Source organism: Pelophylax lessonae (assembly GCF_965119305.1).
Source record: "Pelophylax lessonae genome assembly, chromosome: 8".
In the NCBI taxonomy this organism is placed as follows: Eukaryota; Metazoa; Chordata; class Amphibia; order Anura; family Ranidae; genus Pelophylax; species Pelophylax lessonae.
Window position 1 is genome coordinate 120667308 of NC_138775.1, and position 23293 is coordinate 120690600.

At 45.3% G+C, this 23293-nt stretch overlaps 1 protein-coding gene across 1 annotated transcript in view; it reads left to right on the forward strand.

The window, feature by feature from the left end:
- Positions 1-23293, forward strand: part of OGN (osteoglycin) — a 404438-nt gene that overhangs the window by 292662 nt on the left and 88483 nt on the right. The window contains exon 5 of the mRNA XM_082266480.1: positions 4400-4495. Coding sequence (XP_082122606.1) covers positions 4400-4495 — 96 coding nt within the window. The remainder of the gene's footprint in view (positions 1-4399; positions 4496-23293) is intronic.

Sequence of the window (23293 nt, forward strand, 5' to 3'; positions counted from 1 at the left end):
TTGTCGTCCGTCAAAACGACATCCAATTTTCGTCTCATTAGTACAGATTTCGACGGAAAAAAATCTTAAGAGCAAGACTAGGCATGCTCAGAGACGAAAGAACACATACAAAACAATCAAGCACATGACATCACTTCTGAAGTAGAATTCTGTCGTACGGGAAGATTCGTATGAAAATAACCTCTTCACTTTCCACATCAGACTAGCATGCCCAAAAATGGACGACAGATTGTTCGATAATCTGATGTGTGTACAGAGCTTTAGCGTGGTTAAGATGACACAGCAGAGACGCACACTTGCTCAATGTGTTGACATAGAAATTTCATTATAGAGCCTTAAAGGCTAAGTTCACCTTTAGGAGCAGGTACATGTTATACCTACATTTAGCATGTAACATGCTCCTAGTGACCCACTATCCCTGCTCGTATCCGCTGACACAATTTTAAATCATCGCAGCCGTGCGGGGTTCTGCCCACACACGTATGAATTAGAATGTGACTACAAGTACCATATTCCTCTGCGGCTGATGGCTTGTAGTTCTTTATGAACTGGGAGGGTCCTGAAGAGCGTCCTTATAATTCATTGATTCTTACTGCCATTGAATGCCTGCAGGATCCAGGCATCAAACCCTCAATCTGCTGTGCAATGCGGGTGAAATGCTTTAAAGGCTGCAATGTAAAAAAAAAAACAATAAATGCATTTTTTTCCCTGCAAAAAGATGTGCATTTATTTATTTATTTATTTACAAAGGGTGAACTTATCCTTATCACCTTGCTCATTAAGGCCCAGTTCACACTAGTGTAGCATGCGCCCTGACTTTGAGAGCACATCGCATGACAAGTTAAAAATGAATGTTTCCCTATCAGAGCCGTCTTAACTGGTCCGACTTTTGAAAAGGTACCTGCACTACTTTGGTCTGACTTGGGTCCGATTTCAGCCCATTGAATCTAATAGAATCTCATCCAAGTCAGATCATCGTCTTAACTGATCCAACTTGTGACCAGGCGACATGTGCTCAGAGGCAAAGTTAGCAATGCAAGGTTTATTGTAAAAAAACGGCGTGCCCCTCAAATCTATACCAGACCCTTATGCAAAATTTTTAAAAACATCATGGGGTCCCCCCAAACTCCAAACCAGACCCTTATCGGAGCATGCAGCCTGGCAGGCCAGGCAGGAAAGGGGGGGACAAGCGAGTACCCTGGCCTCCTGAAACATACCAGGCCACATGGCAGGGGGGGGGGGGTTCTGCATTTTTATTGAGACAAGGGTCTCTTCCCCACAATCCTGGGCTGTAGTTGTGGGGGTCTGCGGCAGGGGACCGCTCGGAATCCGGAAGCCCTCTTTAACCACTTTTGAACCGAAAGATTTTCCTCCTAAATAACCAGGCAATTTTTTGCAATTCGGCACTGCGTTAATTTAACGGACAATTGCGCGGTAGTGCGGCGATGTACCAAAATAAAATTGATGTCCTTTTTTTTCCCACAAATATAGCTTTCTTTTGGTGGTATTTGATCACCTGTGCGATTTTTAGTTTTTGCGCTATAAACAAAAAAAGAGCGACAATTCTAAAAAAAAAAAAAAAATTATATATATATATATATATATATATATATATACATTTTTCACTTTCTGCTATATAACATTCCCAAAAAAAGATTTAAAAATCTAATTTTTTTAATCATCTTAGGCCAGTTTGTATTCTGCTACATATTTTTGGTAAAAAAAAAATCCCAATACACGTATTTTGATTGGTTTGCGCAAAAGTTATCGAGTCAACAAACTGGGGAAACGATTTACTCTATGTAATTTTTATTTATTTATTTATTTTACTAGTAATGGCGGTGATCAGCGATTTTTTAGCGAGACTTCGACATTGCGGCGGACAGATCGGACCCCTAACTGACATTTTTGACACTTTTTAGGGGGCCAGTAAAATTACTACAGTAATCAGTGCTAAACATATGCTCGATTACTGTAATAATGACACTGGCAGGGAAGGGGATAACCCGGGGGAGATTAAAGGGTTAAATGTGAGCCTAGGGGGTGTTTTGCAACTGTGAAGGGGATGGGCTTGTGACTTCAACACAGAGACCTGTGTTCCTAAATAGGAGGAACACAGGAGCTCTGTGTTGATAGCAGAGAGAACAACGATCTGCTGTGTTTACAACAGCTTCCCTGATGGCAAATGGGGGTGCGCTATTCGTGCAGTCCAGCCAGCCTGCCGCAGTATATCTGCGGCGGGCAGTCAGCAAGCGGTAAGGAAGGAGGCCCCCAGGTCCTGGCCCCCTCATGTGAATTAGTATGGGGTACATAGTAACCCTACCCATTTACCCAAAAACAAAAAAGCGTAGTGTAAGAAAAACAGGAGGCAGTTTTTGACAAGTCCTTCATTAAAAATGAATAATGTCCCCCATAGTATCTCCAACGTCACCACCGCCGACCCAAAAAAAAAAATGAAACTCCTGCCCCAACGTTCTGTTAGCTCCAGTGTCTAAAAGTTCTTATATAACATATTGGGCGTGGCTATGTGATGACGTCACCCAGAGACCCCACCCCCTTGTGACATCATGGTATCGTCATGCCCAGGGCATGATGGGTCCGTGGCCACACCCCATAGTTATATAAAAACTGTAAGACACCAGAGCTAACAGAAAGCAGGAGTCTTTGTCGGGGCAAGAGCGTTTTTTTTTAATCGGGTCGGCGGTATGGATTTTGGGAGGATCCCCACCTCCCTTTTTTTTTTTTTTTTTTGGCATAGGGTTTCCCCTCAAAATCCATACCAGACCTTAGGATCTGGTAAGGATTTGGGGAGGAACACACACCATTTCTTTTTAATTTTTTATTTTGGTGTGGGGTCGCACTTATCTCAAAGTCGGATCATAATTGGATCCCGTTCAATAAAGTCGCATGAAAGTTGGATCGACGTAAGACAGATGTTGCAGGGCAAAGTCAGACCAACAGTCATGTGACTTTCATGTCTCACCAGTGTAAACCCGGCCTGAGACCTATAGATTTGCAATCGGCAAATCTCATGCTCCCTGCTAAATGGAAAGCTCTAGCTCTGACCTAGTATTTAAAATGGCAATTCAACACACTACTGAAACACACTTCTGAAGTACCTGCATTGCAAATCATTACAATGCACGGTACAGCAATGTTTTTTTTTTTTTTTTTTGGCAAAAGTAAGTTTGCATGTCTCTTCTGCCAACAAAAAACTTAACTTAAAATGTAAATGTTGTAAAAAAAGGCGAATTTACACTTGTGGTTGAGAGGCGGCAAAAAACATTTGGTTGAGCTGCGGTTTTACCGCTCCCTCAATTGCCCCGTACACACGTGCAGATTATCTGAAGACTTTTGTCTTCAGATTTACCTTTTCTATGTAGTGCAAGGGCCTGCCGGATTGCATACAAATTGAAAGTGTTTAGGTTTGACCTCATATTATATGGTTTTGGTAAGTCTACAGACAAAAGTCTTCAGATAATCTGCACGTGTGTACGGGGCATTAGGCTGCAAAGGCAGCAGCTGGGGTTGTACATATGGCACGGCAACAGCAGTCATAAAACTCCCTGTCACTATGGTTGCATGTGTCATGCTAATGCAACATTTAGGGGGTTGCATACACCCTGAAATTTGACAGGTAGTGAGGTGGCGATATGTCGCCTCCTTACTGCCTGTCAAATTTCTCTGTAATGTGATCTGAGTGTAAATCACATTTCAGAAAAGCATCAGTCTTTGCCGCATGTGTAAAGGAGGCCTTAGCGCTCTTTTACACAGGCATTACATTTTATCACTGCTTTGACCCTACATTCACACCTATGTGTTTTTTAGTGTGTTTTGCAGTTTGCAAAAATGAACTACAGTCTATTTAACATGGTTTCCTATGGTACACGTTCACATTTATGTGTTTTTCAGCCAGTATTTTTAAAAGGGTCAAGGACTTTTTTCCCTGCAGCAGATTGTGTTTTGTATGTAATAGAATTCAATGGACCCGCACCAGAAACGCGAGTGTTGCATATTTGATGCGTTTTGCAATTTTTGATTTTTTTTTCACTTTAACACGCTGTGTATAGCTGGTTGCTAAGGAGCACGCCAGGAAGGGCGTGACTTTAACAACTGATGAATCGTCAGCTGTCAGTAGAGTTCCCCGCTGACAGCTAAAAAACACACCACAAAATGCACCAGAAAAACACATCAAGCGCAGCCCGCATAGATGTGAACCTAGACTGAATGCGCATTGATGCACCTATACTGTTAAGGAGCAGCAGCACTAGGCAGGTGGGAGGAGAAAACAAAAGGGGAAATTTAGTTTGTTCTCATGACTTACTATGGACATGTTTCACTTGCTAATGATAACTCTTCAATGCAAAGAATAAACTATAGTTTTGTTTTGTTCCAACAGAAGCTGACAAACTTAGCTTATCTCTATCTGGCTAACAATCAGCTGGATAGTGTGCCTCCAAATCTGCCTGAAAGCCTTCGGGTCATTCATCTCCAGGTTTGTATACCCTTATGATTACATCTCTGGGTTTATAAATCCTTATGATTACAAAACTCTTCTAGATAAATATTTTATTTACACATCTAAAACTGAACAATGTAGACAATGTCACATAGGCGCAAATCTTTGTATGTTTATGCAACAGCATTATGAGCATTTTTCACAACAGGGTTAAGTGTTGGGCTCTATTTACAAAGCAGTATCTTACCACAGCTGAGTATGCAGTAAGATGCCGTATAGCGTTTTTCAGAAATTATTTTTAGTATTCCCTAAAAAACGCTACTAAAATACCGCATGAGTTATTTCACAAAGTCATACGGTATTTTAGTAGTGAAAGCCTGCGATAATTTACCCCCGGCGGTTGCTGTCACTAGCTGGTTGTTAACCACCTCAATACAGGGCACTTTCACCCCCCCCCCCCCTTCCTTCCCAGACCAATTTTCAGCTTTCAGTGCTCTCTCACTTTGAATGACAATTTTTATCATTTTGTTTACACAAATAGAACTTTTTTTTGGTGGTATTTATTCACCACTTTTTTTTATTTTTTGCGAAAAAAGGGCAAACATGTTAAAAAAAAAACTATTTTCTACTTTCTGTTTTAAAAGGAATCCAATAAAATCTAATCTTGTCAGAAATTTAGGCCAGAATGTATTCTGCTACATGTATATTGTAAAAAAAAAAAAAATCCTGATAAGTGTATGATAATAGGTTTGTGTAAAGGTTACAGAATCTACAAGCTATGCTACGTATCATTAAAAATTGATTAATCCTGATGTACTGACTGCCTATCTCATGAGGCCTTAAAATGTGAGGACAGTACAAATACCCCCCAAATGACCACTTTTTGTAAAGATGACAGTCCAAGGTATTAGTGGCATAGTGAGTTTTTTGAAGTTGCAATTTTTTGCCCACAATAGTTTGGATAATGAAGACTTTTTTTCCACAAAATTGTCATTTTAACAAGTTATTTCTTACACATGGCATAGATAAGCTTGCAATTACACCCCAATATATATATATATATATATTCTACTACTCCTAGTATGGCATGTGTGAAACTTTTCCACAGCCTGGCCACATACAGAGAAAACAAAAATACAGCGCTTGTGAGGTCAATGTTCATGTACAGTCTGTGCATGCATCCCAGTGCATGAACATGGGGGTATTCAGTCACTTGTGGTGATGGGATGTAGGAGTAGACGTTTGGATGGATGGGGTGGCTGCCGGCTCCAAACAGAGCTAGATGGGACTCTGTAAAAAACAAGCAAAGGAAGGGGGGAAAGAGCAGCGCCACTTCAGTGCAGATTTAAAAGTTGGTTTATTTCATAAAATCAATCTAAAACTCACACAGAGAGGAGATAAAAAGGCCAGCATATAAAAACAGTCATCTGCATCACTTCAGGGAGGACTTGGAGGTGGAGTGGAGAAGCCGCTGGTCCGGGCTGTGTCGGTGATGTCTGGCACTTCCTGGTTCCTGGGCAGTCTTCCAGCATCCTACGTCACATCCGATAGTGGCAGGTTGGTGCTTGCGTTCGGAGCATGAATGCTCCTTCCTCAGGCATCGCCAAAATGTAAAAAAAAAAAAAACAGCGTGGGGTTCCCCCTAAAATCCATATCAGACCCTTATCCAGGCACACAGCCTGGCTGGCCAGGATGGGAGTGGAGGCGAGCGAGCCCCCTCCTCCTGAACCATACCAGACCACATGCCCTCAACATGGGAGGGGGGGTGCTTTGGGGCCCCCCCACCCCAAAGTACCTTGCCCCCATGTTAATGGGGACAGGGGTCTCGTCCCGACAACCATGGGCTGTGGTTGTGGGGGTCTGCGGGGGGAGGCTTATCGGAATCTGGAAGCCTCCTTTAACAAGTGGGCCCCCAGATCCCGGCCCCCCCCCATGTGAATGGATATCAAGTACATCATGCCCCTACCCATTCACCAAAAAAGTGTACAAAAAAATAAATACAAAAGCCAGTTTATTAAAAAAATAAAAATAAAAAAATGTCACCCGACGTAAATTGATCGTCAATCACGCCGCCGGCCCGCAACCGAAAAAAAGAAAAAAAAAAAGAAGCTCCTGTTTCTCAAGACGCCTCCCGCGCATATTGAGCTGTTTGAGATTGACAGATCTTTTATAGGGATCTGATGTCACGAGCGCCCCATAATGCACTGCTCAGGTGCAGTGAATAAATTACTGACGTCATGTCAGGGGGCAGAGCCCCCCTACCCCAAAGCACCCACCCCCCCATGTTGAGGGCATGTGGCCTTGTATGGTTCAGGAGGGGGAGGCGCTCGCTCGCCCCCACACCCACCCTGGCCAGCCAAGCTGTGTGCTCGGATAAGGGTCTTGTATGGATTTTAGGGGGAACCTCACACCGTTTATTTTTTATTTTTTTTTTTTTTTTTTAATTTTGCCGTTTTTTTCAGCAATACTGATATAAACTGATATAAACTGAAGTGCCTATATATAACTTTGTGGTATACACTGTACTATCTGATCTCAACAAACTGTAAAAAGCATACATCTCTCTCCCTGCCAGAAATGTATTATTAACTATACTACACTGAACTATCTGTTAAACTCACTACGCTCTCCCTGAAGGAATTCCACTTATAAATCACCCGCTGGCCATGGGATCAAACCCACAACCTCTCAATTGCAAGCCTGGTATTCTACCACCTACACCACCGTCAACCCTGCTTAGGCTGAACTTCTATCTCGCCCTACACACAGTGCACGGCAGCCGCCCCTGGTCCAATTGGCTAAAGGCACCTGCCTTTGGCCAATCATGGCACAGATGATTTGATTGGCCAAAGCATGGAGGTCAGAGTCCATGCTTTGGCCAATCACTGCCAGAAAGTGCGCAGTGCATTATGGATGCGGGAACTCGAAGTTCCCGCAAAGAAGCCCATTTATTCGCCATTCGGCAAACGGGCTGTGTTAGAGTCAAACTTAGGTTTGACTCGAACACCAAGCCCTTCCCTACTCTCCAGTACAGAGGCCTGGCTGGGAGGGACATTGGAGACAGTAGTCCTAGGAATCACAATGAATTCCTCTGTTTGAAGATACACAACATTTTTTTGGAGGTTTGCGGCCTGTTTGGGTGGGAGGGAGGATATCAGGGAAGTGCCTTTCATGAATTCTGGCTAATGTATATGAGCAAATTTGTTCAGGGGCATGGCCATGGGGATAGAGAAAGGCTGTGATAACATCCTCTTGAAATTTAGGATATGTTGGGGATCTTTGGGTGCACTTGGAAAAAACATATGAATTGAACAGGGCTAGTTGAATCAAATAAAGGATGACTTTCTTATACTAAAACAGTGATCTCCTGGTGGCCAAGTAGGGCTGCATCAGCTGGTTATTCATATCCACCCCCCACCCCCTCCCCATCATGAATAGGTCATATTCATGTACACATTTTGGCTTCTGGACAGGACCTTGTCTTGTCTGAAGTTCCACAAAAGTGTCATCGTGTATTGTGGAAAGGATATAGACGTCTCTTTTATCTCTCCACTTTAGGGCTAGTACCTCTTCATTCCGCATACTGGCTTTTTCCACCCCGTTTCAATTACTTTGTGACCAATCTCTGTGGGAAGCCCTTGCGGTTGGATCGTGCTGTACCACAGGCCACAGTCATCTTTAGGGTAGGTGGAAACCCTTCCCAAACAGTTGTTCTATCAGCTGCCAGACAATTTTGCCACTTGTCCCCATATAGGTAGGGCATCCAGGAGGGTTTAGCTGTCTGTCCTTCACCTCATAAATTTAAAAATCATAAGTGTAACCCATGGCCCTGTCGCATGCCTTGTAAAATATTACCCCATATTTTGCCCTGTTTACTGGGGAGGTATTGCTTGATGCCAAGTCTTCCGGTGAAGTGGACTAGGGATTCATCTACTCATCTACACAAATATTTATAGGGGGGGGGTAAACATTTGCTTGAAGCAGGAGCAAAAAAAATTGATTAGGGGCCAAATTTTGAATAATTTTGTAGCACTGTCCTCCTAGGGTTTGCTGTAGGATGACTTGTTGGGTCTCCTCTGATTACCAGCAGATAGTCACTTAGGGTACAGTTCACACATTCATCCTTACTCCCAATGGCTCATTACTCAATAAACAGTCCAGAGGTATTGGTTTTTAGCATTTATTGTGGAACTTGGATGGGAGAAGGGAATAGTTGGCTACTCCGACTGGAACTATATACATTGGATAAGGACAATGCTCACTTGGCCTCACCAGGTTGCTTGTGGAAGTGTCTTACTGCTTAAACCTTACTGCTACATGTATGGAAAGGGTTATGTCTCCTTGCTATTTCTCCAGCAATAGACTTGGGGATCTACTTTATCTTCAGGATACTGTATATCATCCCCTTTACTGACACCTGTCCACTGACTCTTCTAGCTGCAGGGGTGGCCCCCCTTCAGGTCAGGCCCCTTGACACAGATCTGTACTCACTGTACTGCAGAATCATATCCTTCCAGTGTCTCCCCTCCAGATTCAGTTCCTATCTATCTCTTTAGACCCTCAAGTGAACCACCCGAGGCCGCATGGCACTTCTACAGAAGAAGAAGCAGCCGCCCCCTCCCTGTGGGACTCCATTCTCCAGCTCAAAGACCCTGAGCACATGTGCTCCTGGCATTTATACAGTATCCCAGCAGGCACTGAGGCATTTTCCTCTGCCAAATCACCAGGGCTGTAATAAATGTCTATAAATAATAATTATTGCTGCGCCAAGTAAATCAATCAAAATAATGAATAAAATTACATATATAAAGCATAATATGAAAGCAAATCAATGCTTATATCAATTAATAAAAATATAAACCCCGCTGACAGTCATCTGACATAACGCGTATGGGGGGAGGAGCCTACTCACAGCACGTCGGTCCTCGGAGGTTCAGAGATTGTTTAATGGTGCTGGTGGCTGAGGCTGACGTGCAGAGGTAGACTCGTGGGATCCGGTAAAACAGGAACACGGACGGGTCACACTGGTGATAGATACAGGCTAGCCCGAGGTGCGGAGTCTAAGTGACAGCAGGTCTTCACCAGAGCCTCTGATGGTGAGGATGGATTTTGCTGCTTGCTGAACACCAGGTCGTGGTCCTCAGGGTTGCCCCACCAGGAGGTGAACAAGTCCAGAACCGGAAGCAGATAAGCCGTTAGGGATAAGGCAGGAGAGTGGTCACAGGAACGAGCCAAGGTCAGGGCGGGCAGCAAGCAGACGAAGTAGTGGACAAGCCGGGAGGTCGATCAGGAAGTCAACAGGAAACGGCAGGTTCAGGATAAGGAAGTACAGGTAAAGCTGCAGACAAGACAGCAAAGACACAGTGCTGCTGAGGTGTTTAAATAAGGCTTCCTGTTACCAATTACTGCAATTAGTCTGCACTAGGTTAACCCTTAAGTGGCAGATTCATGACAGAACTTCAGTGTGCACAGGGAGCGTTCCTAACATTGCCCCCCCCCCCTTAAGGGCAACCCCCGGGTGCCCAATAGGTTTCTCTTTTGTGGGTGACTGCGAAAGAATGTGTAGATCAGTTCTTTAGCATGGATATTCCGTTCCGGTTCCCAGGAATTTTCTTCCAGGCCGTAACCTTTCCACTTGATGAGAAACTGTAATTGTTCTCTCCTCCTCCTGCAATCCAAAATAGCCTCCACCTCATATTCTTCCTCCCCATTGACAATCACAGGTTCAGGTGGTTCCGAGCTTCTGCCCGGGAAGGAGTTAGGGACTGTAGGTTTTAACAAGGAGACATGAAACACCGGGTGAATTCTAAGCGAATCAGGTAAGTGTAATTCATACGAGACCTCCGTTGAGTTTCCTCTTGACCGGGAAGGGTCCAATAAACTTGGGTGCTGTTCTTCAGCTGTTAGGGTAGACCACATAACTCCAAGCTGCATGGGTTCTGGGGCATCTGGTGTTAAGTTAGCAGGAGCCGGGTTGGCCAGAATGGGCCTGGTGGAGGCGACATGAGCCAGAGTTGCGAACCGCGGCATCATCCAGACCTGGCGGGGGTGCTGGGCAGACCTTTCCGCACGGCGCTCACGAAGCCAGCGATCTATCTGGATAGCCAGCGAGATTAATGCCTCTAGGGAGTCTGGAACGCCAACTCGGGCTAGCTCGTCCTTCAGACCCTCAGATAGCCCTTAGCGGAACTGGTGACGTAGCGCTGCATCATTCCACTGGGTATCAGTGCTCCACCGTCTAAAATCTGTGACGTACTCCTCTACTGCTCTGCGGCCTTGCTGGAGTGCATGAAGAGCAGCTTCCGCTGTGGAAGTACGCTGTGGATCATCGTATAATTGAGCCATGGCACCAAAAAAGAAGACAGGGAGTGTAGGTGTGGGCTGCGCTCTTAAAGAAGTCGGTGTGCCCAGGACTGGGGTTCATCCAAGAGTAGGGAGATGACAAATCCAACCTTGGTGGCTTCCAAGGAGAAAGTCCGGGGCTGCAGTGAGAAATAAATATTTCACATGTGTTACGGAACGCCCTAAATTTGCCCCGATCTCCTGAAAATCGCTCTGGTGTAGGAACCCTGGGTTCAGGTGGTAGCATTACCACTGTGGGCCCTGAGGCAGAACCTGTTGGTGTCGTGGAAGTTGGGGGTACCGAAGAAACAGGAGGGTTCCCAGGGTTAGTCACAGAGTGCAACCGTTCCTCCAAGTGCACATAGCTGTCCTGGAGCGACTTGACTGTTTGCGACAATGCCGCCAAGTGCTGGAAGATCTCGTCCAGAGGAGAGGCCCCTCTTGCAGGCTCCGACATGGCTGTCTTGTATTGTAATGGTAAATGGAAGAGCACAAAAAGCCGCACAACCGGTTGAAGATGCAAAAAATTTAAATCCAAATTTATTTTGCAGGCAAAAAGATAAAATCATCCAAGATGAAACCAAAACAGTTGGAGACATGGGGGGGGGAAAGGGGAGCACGGCGGTTGACGCGTTTCACGGAGTCTTCCGCTTAGTCGTAACCATGCTGTACAATACAAGACACTGCTATATATAGAGGAAAAGGCATTTCAAATAACATGTACCTCCCAGAATGTGCTTGATTGAGCCCACACAGCTGCAGATACTAAATCCCAATTAAGGGCACACAAAACAGCCCAGCAGGAATTGTATGTTTGTTTTTGCTTCACCTTTTGTCCTAAAACGCATAGCAAAAAAGTTCTATAAATACATATGCGAAAAAGCTTTCAATAAAAATAAGGGAAAAAAAACAGTAGTGATAATATAAAAAGACAGCTGGTAGAAGCCAAAAAACGAACAAAAACAAAGTAAAGGGAGAAAAGAAAAAAGAAAAACGAAGGGAAAAAAACGAAGGAAAAAAAAAAAAAAAGGGGGGGGAAAAAAGAAAAAAACAAGAAAAAGAAAAAAGAAAGAAAAAGACAACAGTAAAACGGAAGCATATAGATGTGTTCATACCCAGATGGAACTATGGTATAAAAAGAAATGGTGTATAATATAGTCATGAAGAGCATATATGTGTAAATATATAAGTGGTACACATAAAAATAATAAATGTGTAACCACAAACACATACATCACGTCCATATAGCATATGAAACAAATAGATAATTTATCTTTATTTAATTTATCTATTTGTTTCATATGCTATATGGACGTGATGTATGTGTTTGTGGTTACACATTTATTATTTTTATGTGTACCACTTATATATTGCATTGCGGGACAGGAAGTGACGACGCGGGCCGAGGCCAAGGAGGGAGGAAGTAGAAGGAAGGGTGAGTATATTTTCTACAGAAACAAGGTAAGTAAAAAAACAAAAAAATGTGGGAATATCCAATTATGTTACAGGTGACAATAAGGAAGTGGATGCCACAAAATCTAATGTAACGATTTTGTGGCCGGAACTCCGCTTTAAGTGCTGGGACATGTAAGTGGATTTTTTGCATTTGATTTAATAAAGCAGTATAAACAGAGAGCACTAGATCCCTTCTTCCATTTATTTTATGCTGAGTTCCTGGCGCACTCGGAGGGTCAGCTGAAGCAGAAGGAGAGGAGTGAACAGGCTGTGTACCATAAAATCTTTAAGCGTGTATGACTCCTTGGAGTCTATCCCTAAGGTGAGCTGCTAATCCTGCACCAATCACCGGGAGCACCTGAGTGAAGCGTGGAGCACTTTTTGCACTGTTAGATCACAAATGAAGATTTTGTATTTTTATTTGATCTTTTTTGCCCACTTATTATATATATAATATTTTTTTTTTTTTGCACCATTGGGACTTTTATCAATCACTTGGTTTTAAGCACTTGGATTGTTGAATGGTTTATATTTTTATTAATTGATATAAGCATTGATTTGCTTTCATATTATGATTTATATATGTAATTTTATTCATTATTTTGAATGATTCACTTGGCGCAGCAATATTTATTATTTATTTACTCGCTGGTGTTTTGTGTTTAATGCCCCATACACACGTGCAGATTATCTGCAGACTTTTGTCTGTAGACTTACCAAAACCATATAATATGAGGTCAAACCTAAACACTTTCAATTTGTATGCAATCCGGCAGGCCCTTGCACTACATACAAAAGGTAAGTCTGCAGACAAAAGTCTGCAGATAATCTGCACGTGTGTATGGGGCATAACACTGATTGTTGGCGGCCTTGTGTGTGCATTTACTTATTTCACTATATTTTTTGTATATGGTTTGCGCTGATTATATCACCATTACTATTTGTAATTAATGTCTTAACTCATTTGTCAGGTTTCCTCCCACTGTCCAATATGCCTCCCTATTGGACTAGTGTGAAACACTCTTCAGACTGAGTTGCATCTGAGCACATTGAGCACTCGCTAGTAGATCCTGCTCTCTAGTAGGCAGAGAACAATATGGATTTACCTGCATTCTCTCTGGTAAGCAGAAAGGATTCAAAACTATACTCTTTCTTTAGCACCTACATAGGAGTGTGCTACAATCATAATCAGGATCATTTTGAGCGAGGCACTAGGCATTGTTGTTGAAATTTAAAAATCTCATGATCATTTTGTAATGGGTTCTGGGCATCAAAGAAGAGTAGACTGGCATATGATGAATAGGTTGGGTAGACCAGTAGGAATAGAGCTCACTTTTTTTTGTCAGCCTCATGTTGAGGGTTAGTCCAAGGAAAATTTTAAATTCTTCCAAGGTAAGGGGTTTCCAAACATGAGGGTGGGCATAGGAAGTATAGGGATTGCTGGCAATATGTTGGCTGGCGTACAGATTACACAGCTCCACAACGTACCGGTAGTTAAGCAGATTATCCGTGAAAAATAAATGAAAATAATAAAGTGGGGTTACATTTTCTGATTGTATTTTAGGGCCTGGCTGCACTGTAAAAGGGGGAATTACAGGTTCTGATGAAGTATCGAGCAGCCATGTAAGGTATTCAACATTTGGGAGGCTAGTATAGGCCCTGCCTCGTTGTGGATGGGATGCCCCGTTACTAGCATAGGACCTATAATCTACGAATGTCGCCCTGCTTGTGCTTGCCACTGCACAAGGACTTGCAGAACTACTGGTGGATGCCTACCTATTATCTTGGAGTGCTGCGCTGTTGGTGGATTTTACAGGATTTATTGCGCTGCTGGTAGATACCTCAGGATTTGTTGTGCTGCTGGTGGATGCCTGCGCCTGCTCAAATCTCCTGAGCCTCTTTGTTAGGATTCTGTCCTCCTTTCAATTTCAGAGCCACTGCTTTTTTCTTATAATTTTTTATTTTATTTATTTATTTACTTAAAAATTACATGAAAGCTTTAATCAGTACATCTCAAAAAACACCAAGAATGAGAAAAAGAAAAAAAAAAAGAATAATAATAAAAACGAAAAAAAAAAATCCTCTCCCTTTCTAGGCTCCCATCTTTCCCCTTCTTGATCTTTCCCAATTGACCAGATCTCTGCATGCTCAAAATATGATGTCCCCACCAGTTCTCATTCTCCTATAATCAGCATTTTCATATACCTCTCGGATTACTTAACTCCACCCATTTCCTCCAGGTGTCATTATATCTCTCTATTAAATCCTCCCCTACATGCATTGTCTTTAATCGATTTTGAGTAACCATTTCTTCATACCTGGTTTTTTTTGTGTTCACCAGTACCTGTGGATCAGACCTTTAGCTGCATTTAATAGGTGTGGTACCAGAGATATCCTATATAGAGTTGAGCGGACACCTGGATGTCCGTGTTCGGCAAAAAAAAGTCCTGGTCCGTGTCCCGGACTTTTTCCGAACTTTACCCGGACACCGAACCCCATTGAAGTCAATGGGGACCCGAACTTTCAGGCACTAAAATGGCTCTAAAACACCAATGGAAAGGGCTAGAGTGCTGCAAATGGCAGCAAAACGTAGTTGAGCATGGCAAGTGCTCTGCAAACAAATGTGGATAGGGAAATAACTTAAAACAACAAAAAAAAAAAACAGAAAAATAAAACAATTTTCTTCATCTGTGAAGGACGAGGCCCATATGGAGTAGGAGGGAGGTTGAGGTGGTGGTGGATGTGGCGGTGTAGGTGGAAGCGGCGGTGGAGGAGGACGAGGTAGCCAACACTGCTTTTTTTCAGTCATTTTAAATGAGGGTACACCCCAAAAGAGTGAGAAAGATCAAAAATAGAACAATGGCTGGGTAAGGTCGGTATCCATCTCTATTCTGCACAAGGTACGGAAAAGTCCTGTGGGATCCATGCCTGGTTCATTTTAATGAACGTGAGCTTGTCCACATTGTCTCTGGACAGGCGGCTGCGCTTGTCTGATAACGCCCCCAGCCATGCTAAATACACGTTCAGATAATACACTGGCTGCAGGGCACGCAAGCACCTCCAAGGCGTAAAGGGCAAGCTCAGGCCATGTGCCCAATTTGGAGACCCAGAAGTTGAAGGGGAAAGACCCGTCATTCACTACATGTAGGCGTGTGCACACATACTGCTCCACCATGTTGGTGAAATGCTGCCTCCTTCTAAGACGTTCCATATGAGCTGCTGGTGCTGCTGTTTGTTGTGGCGTGCTGACAAAGCTTTTCCACTTTTCGGCCATGCTAACCCTGCCTTCTGAGGTGCTGGCGGTGCCCTGGTTGCGTTGGCGACCTCTTCCTCCTCCTCCTCGGCTTTGTGCTTCCACTGTGGCCCCGCTGTCAGGTGGGAATGCCAGCAGCATCGCGTCTACCAGCGTGCGCTTGTACTCGCGCATCTTGCGATCACGCTCCAGTGAGTGAATTAAGGACGGTATGTTGTCCTTGTAACGGGGATCCAGCAGCGTGGCCACCCAGTAATCAGCACAAGTTAGAATGTGGGCAACCCTGCGGTCGTTGTGGAGACACTGCAGCATGTAATCGCTCATGTGTGCCAGGCTGCCCAGAGGCAACTAAAGGCTGTCCTCTGTGGGAGGTGTATCGTCTGTGTCCTCTGTATCCCCCCAGCCACGCACCAGTGATGGCCATGAGCTGGCCTGGGTGCCACCCTGCTGTGAACATGGTTCCATCTCCTCCTCCATCTCCTCCTCCTCATCCTCCTCATCCTCCAGAACTGTGCCCCTGCTGGACAATTGTGTCCCTGGCGTTTGTGTGTGCAGGAACCCACCCTCGGAGCCACTTGCGAATGACTGCCCTGAAAGCCTTGGAAATGTTACCTCTTCATCCTCCTCCTCCTCCTCCTCATCCTGTGCCACATCCTCTTCCATCATCGCCCAAATCATTTTTTGAAGGAGGCATAGAAGTGGGATAGTTAAGCTGACAACGGCGTCATCAGTGTGGGTGGTGTCATGGCGCTCTCTAATGTCCTTAGGTGGTACAAGGAGGGTAGATGAAAAAGAGGAGGGGGTGTGGGACAGCGAAGAGGGGGGATCCAATAGCATACCTGCCAACTGTCCCGTTTTTCCTGGGACAATCCCTGCAAATAGGAGCCTGTCCCGGGTATTTTACAGTGTCCCTGTTAATCAGGGACAATGTAAATCACAAAAAAAAAAAAAAATTTGTAAATTTTGTGCCACACAGTGTCGCTCTCACCCCAGCTAGGAGTTGTAGTTCTGGCAGCAGGTTGTCTCTCTCTCTGTGCCCGCTCACTCTTCCCGCCTGTTGCAAATTTAACGAGGGGCAGGGTGTCAGCATGGTGCACTTTCCAAAATCTGCCAGCAGGGGGAGGCAGAGCACCTTCCGACAAGCTGGAGGCCTCACACTCCATTAATTACTACTATCAATAATGTTTTTTTATAGATATAATTTATACACCTGTTAATTGATACATATATATATAGTTTTCTAGCTCTAGATAAATGTGTGTACATATCCGTGTATGTGTATGTGTGTGCATAAATATATATATTTCTCTGTCGCTCATTGACAGACGTAGTCCTCGTTGATTAATAACAACTCGGGTTATACTGCCCTCTACAGGAGTAGGACTAGACAGGAAAGAAAACGTTCTGGCCACACCCTAGGGGCAGTCCCAGAGGGTATATCCTCTCACTTCCTGCTACAGCAAATCAGTTTTTTTCTGTCCAGTTAGGAGTAAGGACCTAGATGCCTAGATGCCTAGATGATTTTTTAGACAGCTTTTTTCTCCAGTGTTCCTGTGAGATCTTCAAGCAAGAAAGCTGGAACTGGGCGACGGGCTGGATGTTGAGATCCCGTGATCACCCCAGTTCAGCCTACGAGCGCGTGCAGGCCATAGCTCCGCGCTGGGTCGGCCGCGACATAGTCCCACTGGACGGGGACTGACCCTGCGAGTTAAACGTCTCGCTTAAACGCCAATGACCATGAGTCACGGCGTCCGTATTGGTCGACAGCCCTCCCACCCCGGTGGAGAGGGGTACTGTCAGGAGTTGGCGCCCGCCTGGTTCCGGTATGGTGAGTAGTATGTTCCCCCTTTTCCCCCTGACGGGTTTGTGGTGAACGCGGGCCCCTCTCTGAAATGGTAAGGATGGGTCTCCCCTCTATCCTATAACATGTCACAGATCCCCCTATTTGAGTGTGATTTTTGTGAACAAGAAACCAGGAGGCTTGGTTTGGGAGCTGACAATCTAATGTCATTTCAAAACTGTAAAGATGACTGAAGTCAGTGGCAGTACTAGAATATTACTGTGGCAGCATAAGGTATCCTACCTGTCAGAGGTGTTCACAGGGCGATGTCTATGCATGTATAACTGCAGTCCAGATCGCATTCCTCCAGCAAGGGCAGGCTGCCTTCCGACGGCCCACGGACCGCATGCGGCCCGCCAGGGTCCGGTACCGCCGGCCAGGCTGATCACCATCCAGGGTGAAGTTTGGGGGGCCGATGCACTCCCGCAGGCCGCTAGGCCGAATACAGCATCCCGCAGGCCGCTGCTAAGCCGCTGCTATCCTAACAGGCCGCCGCCATTGTCTTGCAGAGCACACGAGGCCGCCATATTGGCGTAGCCTCGTGTCTCCAGCATGGGGGCGGCCATGTTTGAGGTGACCAAACACCTTGTGGAGCCAGGGGGAGGCGCCGGAAGGCGTGTTAAGGGGCGGAGCCGCCTCCTTTACCCAGGAAAAAGGGCCAAAGACTTCCTGTCTGTAACAGGACAGCACTGAGCAAGCTGATGAAAACTTCTGTGCATCAGGGATGAGCCTGGGGGTCTCTCTCTCTCTCTGTGGGGTCCAAAAAGGCAGGTAACACTGAGGGGCGCTGTTGCGACTGGGGGATAAAAAAAAAAAAAAAAGTTTTTTTTTTTTTTTACTTTGTTATTTTTTGTCGCTGGCAAATGTCTTGTATAATCATTGACCCTGCCGCATAGGTATCTCCACCTGATCCCCTCAAGGTGGCCGCAGGACCCTCCAGTACCCCACTTGTTTTTAATGCATTATCGGCAGTTTTGGAGTCTTTGGTATCCCGGGTGGAGGTGGCCTGTCAGGGACGGGGGTCAAGAAGCGACCCCCGCCTACCCCTATTTTTTATCTGATATTTCAGATACGGATTCGGAGCTGGTCCATGCAGCTGCAGGTCCCTCTTATGGGGCTGTTGTCTCAGGTAATGTCTCCTCAGCAGTGAGGAGAACGTTTCTGCCTCCGCCATAGCACAAGAGTGGTGGATGCACTAGTTGTGTCCGTCCGGGAAACCTTTAGTCTTGAGGTTACACCGGCAGAGGTAGCTGAGACTGAAATTCCTTTTTGGTACTTGTTAGCCTACCAAAAGGGCGAAGGATTTTCCTTTACCCAAATGGGGTCGTTTTGAAACGAACCCCTGTTATTTCCTAACGCATGGCTAGGCGCTATCCGTTTGAGGAATCCCTCTTTAAAGGATAGACGGTACCACCTGCTGTCTTGCCACAGACTGTTAGGATAAAGAGGACCTCGTAACCAACGAGGACCTTCCCTTTCTGCTCATAAAGAGTTTGTTCGTTCCGCGAGGGCGGGCGATAAGGCGAAACCTCCAAAGCCCCTTCAGAGGGTTTTTCAAAGGGCGCTTGTCGGCTAAACAAAAAGTCCGGCTCAGCCAAGCCTGAAGAATACAGCCTGATGCGCCCCTACCCATCTCTGGGGTGGGGGGATGTCTTCACCGGTTTCCGGATCCATGGCTTGCCAGAACCCCGGACTAAGGGGTTCGCGAGGTCATACGGTCAGGATACAGGATCGAGTTTCGATCACTTCCACCGGTACGATTCTTCCCTTCTAACATTGAACGGTTTCAGGGGTTCTATTCGAACCTGTTCACAATGCCCAGGAAAGAGGGCAAGGTGCGTCCAATTCTGGACTTGGAATGTTGGATACATCCTGGGCAAGAAAGTTTCTCCTTGCGGAAAAACTTCAGAAGGTTCAGTCAACGATTCGGATGTTGCTGTCCGTCAATTGGCTGGGACGGATGGTGGCCTTCTTAGAGGCAGTACCGTATACCCAGTCTCATACCCGAATTCTCCTGAAGGAGATTATTTTCTTATGGAATCAGAATTCCGATTTCCTGGACAATCGGATCCGGTTGAGCGAGCGGACCAGGGAGCCTCCGATGCTCAACCAGGGGAAGTCATTCCTTCCGATAGTATCCAGGTTACCAATAAGGTATCGGAACTGAGAGCGATCAGATTTTGTCTTATTTACTGGACCGAGCAGCTCTAGAGCAGACCGATTCGGATCCAATCGCACAATGCCACGGTCGTGACTTATTTCAAGAAAGGGGCACTTAGAGTGTCCTGGTGGCCATCGAAACAACTAGCATCTTTGGTTGGACGGAACGGTTTGTTCCGGATCTCCCCGCAGTGTTCACTCCAGGGGTGGGAAATCGGCAGGCAGATTATTTCAGCCGTCAGATTCTGGATCAAGGGGTAGGGCCTCTTCATCCAGAGGTTTTTCACTAGCTGTCCCTTCATTGGGGCACCCCGGATGTGGATCTGTTGGCACCTTGGCTCAACAGGAAGGTGCGGAGGTTTGTAGCTCGCACCGCGATCCTCTAGCGGACGCAGCAGAAGCGCTGATCGCCCCGTGGGGGCAGTATCAGCTACGGCATGCCTTCCATCCTCTCAAGTTACTGCGGGAACTTCTTCGCAGGATAGAGGTGGAGGGAATTCCAGTTATTCTGGAAATTCCGGACTGACCTCGTCGAGCCTGGTACGCCGACTTGGTGAGGCTAGTCGCGGACGCTTCTTGGAGACTTCCTCTCAGGGAGGATTTGCGGTCTCAGGGACCGATCTTCCATCTTGCTTTACAATCGCTGGCTTAATGGCCTGGCCATTGAGACCCAGGTACTGAAGGGCAAGGGAGTGTCAGCTTCAGTTATTCCTACCTCTAGTTAAAGCAAGGAAAGCGACTTCCAGCACATGTAAGTCTTATATTGCGTGGTGTGAATCTTTTGGATTTCCCCCACATACCTATTCGGTGACCCGAATCTTGGTCTGTCTGCAACAAGGGGTTGAGCAGAAACTGTCCTTGAGCACTATCAAGGGTCAGGTTTCAGCGTTAGCAATCTTCTTTCAGAAACCTTTGACTAATCATTCCTTGGTGCGGAATTTCATCCAGGGGGTGCAACATCTGGCTCCGCCAGTGCATGCACCCTTACCGCCTGGGATCTTAATTTAGTGTGGTCGGTTCTTCAGAAACTTCTCTTTGAAGATATTAGGGAAATTCCCTTGCTTACATTATCCCAGAAGGTGGCCTTCTTGGTGGCCATTACTTCGGCACGCAGGGTGTCAGAACTGGCCGCATTATCTTGACGTTCCCCATATCTGGTGGTTCATAGGGATAAGGTGGTTCTTCTTCCAAATCCATCCTTCCTTCCTAAGTGGTTTTCAGAGTTTTCATCTGAATAAAAATATTGTGTTACCTTCCCCGTGTCCTAAGACTAGCCATCCTTGGGAGTTTGCATTACACTCCTTGGATGGGGTTCAGAAGGATACACTTGACTACTACGAACTTGTTTTCGTAAGACGGACTCACTTTTTGTGATCACGGATAGCCCTTGAAGGGGGTTGCCTGTGTCTGCCGCGACCATATCTAGATGGACCAGTCAGACGGTGGTACAGGCTTATTCTATTAAGGGTCGGAATCCTCCGTTCCCTGTTAAGGCGCACTCTACTCGGGCGCCTAGTGTCTCCTGGGTCTTCCGCCATCAGGCGTCAGTGATCCAGGTTTTCAAGGCGATGACTTGATCGTCGGTTCATACCTTTACAACATTTTATAAAGTTGATGTGATGGCATCGTCAGATGCCTCTTTTGGCCACAAGGTTCTGCAGGCCGCAATCTGAGGAGACTGTTGGTCTACCTCAAGGGTTTGTTGGCTGTTTCACTTAGGTCTCATCTTTTTGCTCGATGAGTCCTTGATGCTTCTGGTTGGCTCCGGTTGGGCCTTCTGGATTTTGATTTCTGTTATCCCACCCCTCATTTGTGGTACTGCTTTGGGACGTCCCGAGTTGTTATTAATCAACGAGGACTATGTCTGTCAATGAGCGACAGAGAAAAATTGATTTTTGTAAAATCTTACCGTAAAATCCTTTTCTCTTAAGCTCATTGACAGACGTAGTACCCGCCCCTCTGTTTTTGAGTTGGGTTGGGTTAAATTCTCTAAACACTGCTTTGTGACATAACTGATTTGCTGTAGCAGGAAGTGAGAGGATATACCCTCTGGGACTGCCCCTAGGGTGTGGCCAGAATGTTTTCTTTCCTGTCTAGTCCTACTCCTGTAGAGGGCAGTATAACCCGAGTTGTTATTAATCAACGAGGACTACGTCTGTCAATGAGCTTAAGAGAAAAGGATTTTACGGTAAGATTTTACAAAAATCCATTTATTGCTCAAAAAATGAAAACAGACCTCAATCCTCAATGGGAAAAATCTCATGCTGGATATCTATACTGGTATGGACTTGGTCTGTGTTAGGATAATATGGACTGGGTAATGTGTTAGGATCTATACTGGTATGGACTATACTGGTATGGACTCTGTAATGTGTTAGGATGGTATGGACTGGGTAATGTGTTAGGATCTATACTGGTATGGACTGGGGAATGTGTTAGGATCTATACTGGTATGGACTGGGTAATGTGTTAGGATCTATACTGGTATGGACTGGGGAATGTGTTAGGATCTATACTGGTATGGACTCGGTAATGTGTTAGGATGGTATGGACTGGGTAATGTGTTAGGATCTATACTGATATGGACTGGGTAATGCGTTAGAATCTATACTGGTATGGACTGTGTAATGTGTTAGGATCTATACTGGTATGGACTGGGTAATGTGTTAGGATCTATACTGATATGGACTGGGTAATGTGTTAGGATCTATACTGGTATGGACTGGGTAATGTGTTAGGATCTATACTGATATGGACTGGGTAATGTATTAGAATCTATACTGGTATGGACTGTGTAATGTGTTAGGATCTATACTGGTATGGATTGGGTAATGTGTTAGGAAGGAAAGGATGCTACATTGTTTTATGTAAATGAAAATTATCACCTTAAAGAGGGCTGAATTCAAAGACAGGTGAATAAAGTGTGAAAGGTGTGACCATAGAAAAAATTGAATATGTAAATCTAAATAAAGTATTCGGTGTAAATAAGTACGATAAAACCTAATTATACCAGATAGTATAATCGTACTTATTTACACCTTGCACTTTATTTATATTTCCATATTACATTTTTTCTATGGTCACACCTGAGCACATTTCACACTTTAGAATTGCAGGGAATTGTGATGAGAATTTTAAACTTTAGGCAGCTGAATGGGAGAATTATTCCAACTCTGCTTCTTTGGCCTTAAGTTTTCAATTCCCTTTTCAACTTCCTGTAATTCTCTCTTTATGAAGTAGACCCTATAATCTGATAAGTAGGCGGAGATTAATTATGCGGAGTGGGCGGAGCTTCAGGGAAGTGGGTGTGGTAAGTAATTGACAGCTGTGCTGCAAGGTGTCCCTGGAAATTTTTTTCAAATGTTGGCAACTATGCAATAGGTGATGGAGGGGGGCTACGTTCGGCGGCAGCCAACTGGAGCGAGGAGAGGCTCTGAGGAGTAGAAGACAGGAGAGAGCGGCACCGGCTTAGTGTAGCATAATTTTATTCAGCAATGATAAAAGTAGTAACTCACTCTGAAGTAAGGTGAGACAGGAGCGATGAGTATGGTGGGATCATCCATCTTTGTCTCCTAGGGAAGTGGCGTAGAGGAAGGTGGTTTGATGCCGATGGTGTGGATAAGCTGTTGTGTGGCAGCTTGTTGTAGGTTGCCACGGCGGAGCGTTCACAGCAGGGCTCCGGCTACCAGCTTCCGGTCTTTACCAACGTCACTTCCTGGTAGGAGGAAGATAGGGGTTGCACGCGTTCGGAGCATCCGTGCTCCTTCGTCAGGCAGTGGGAGTG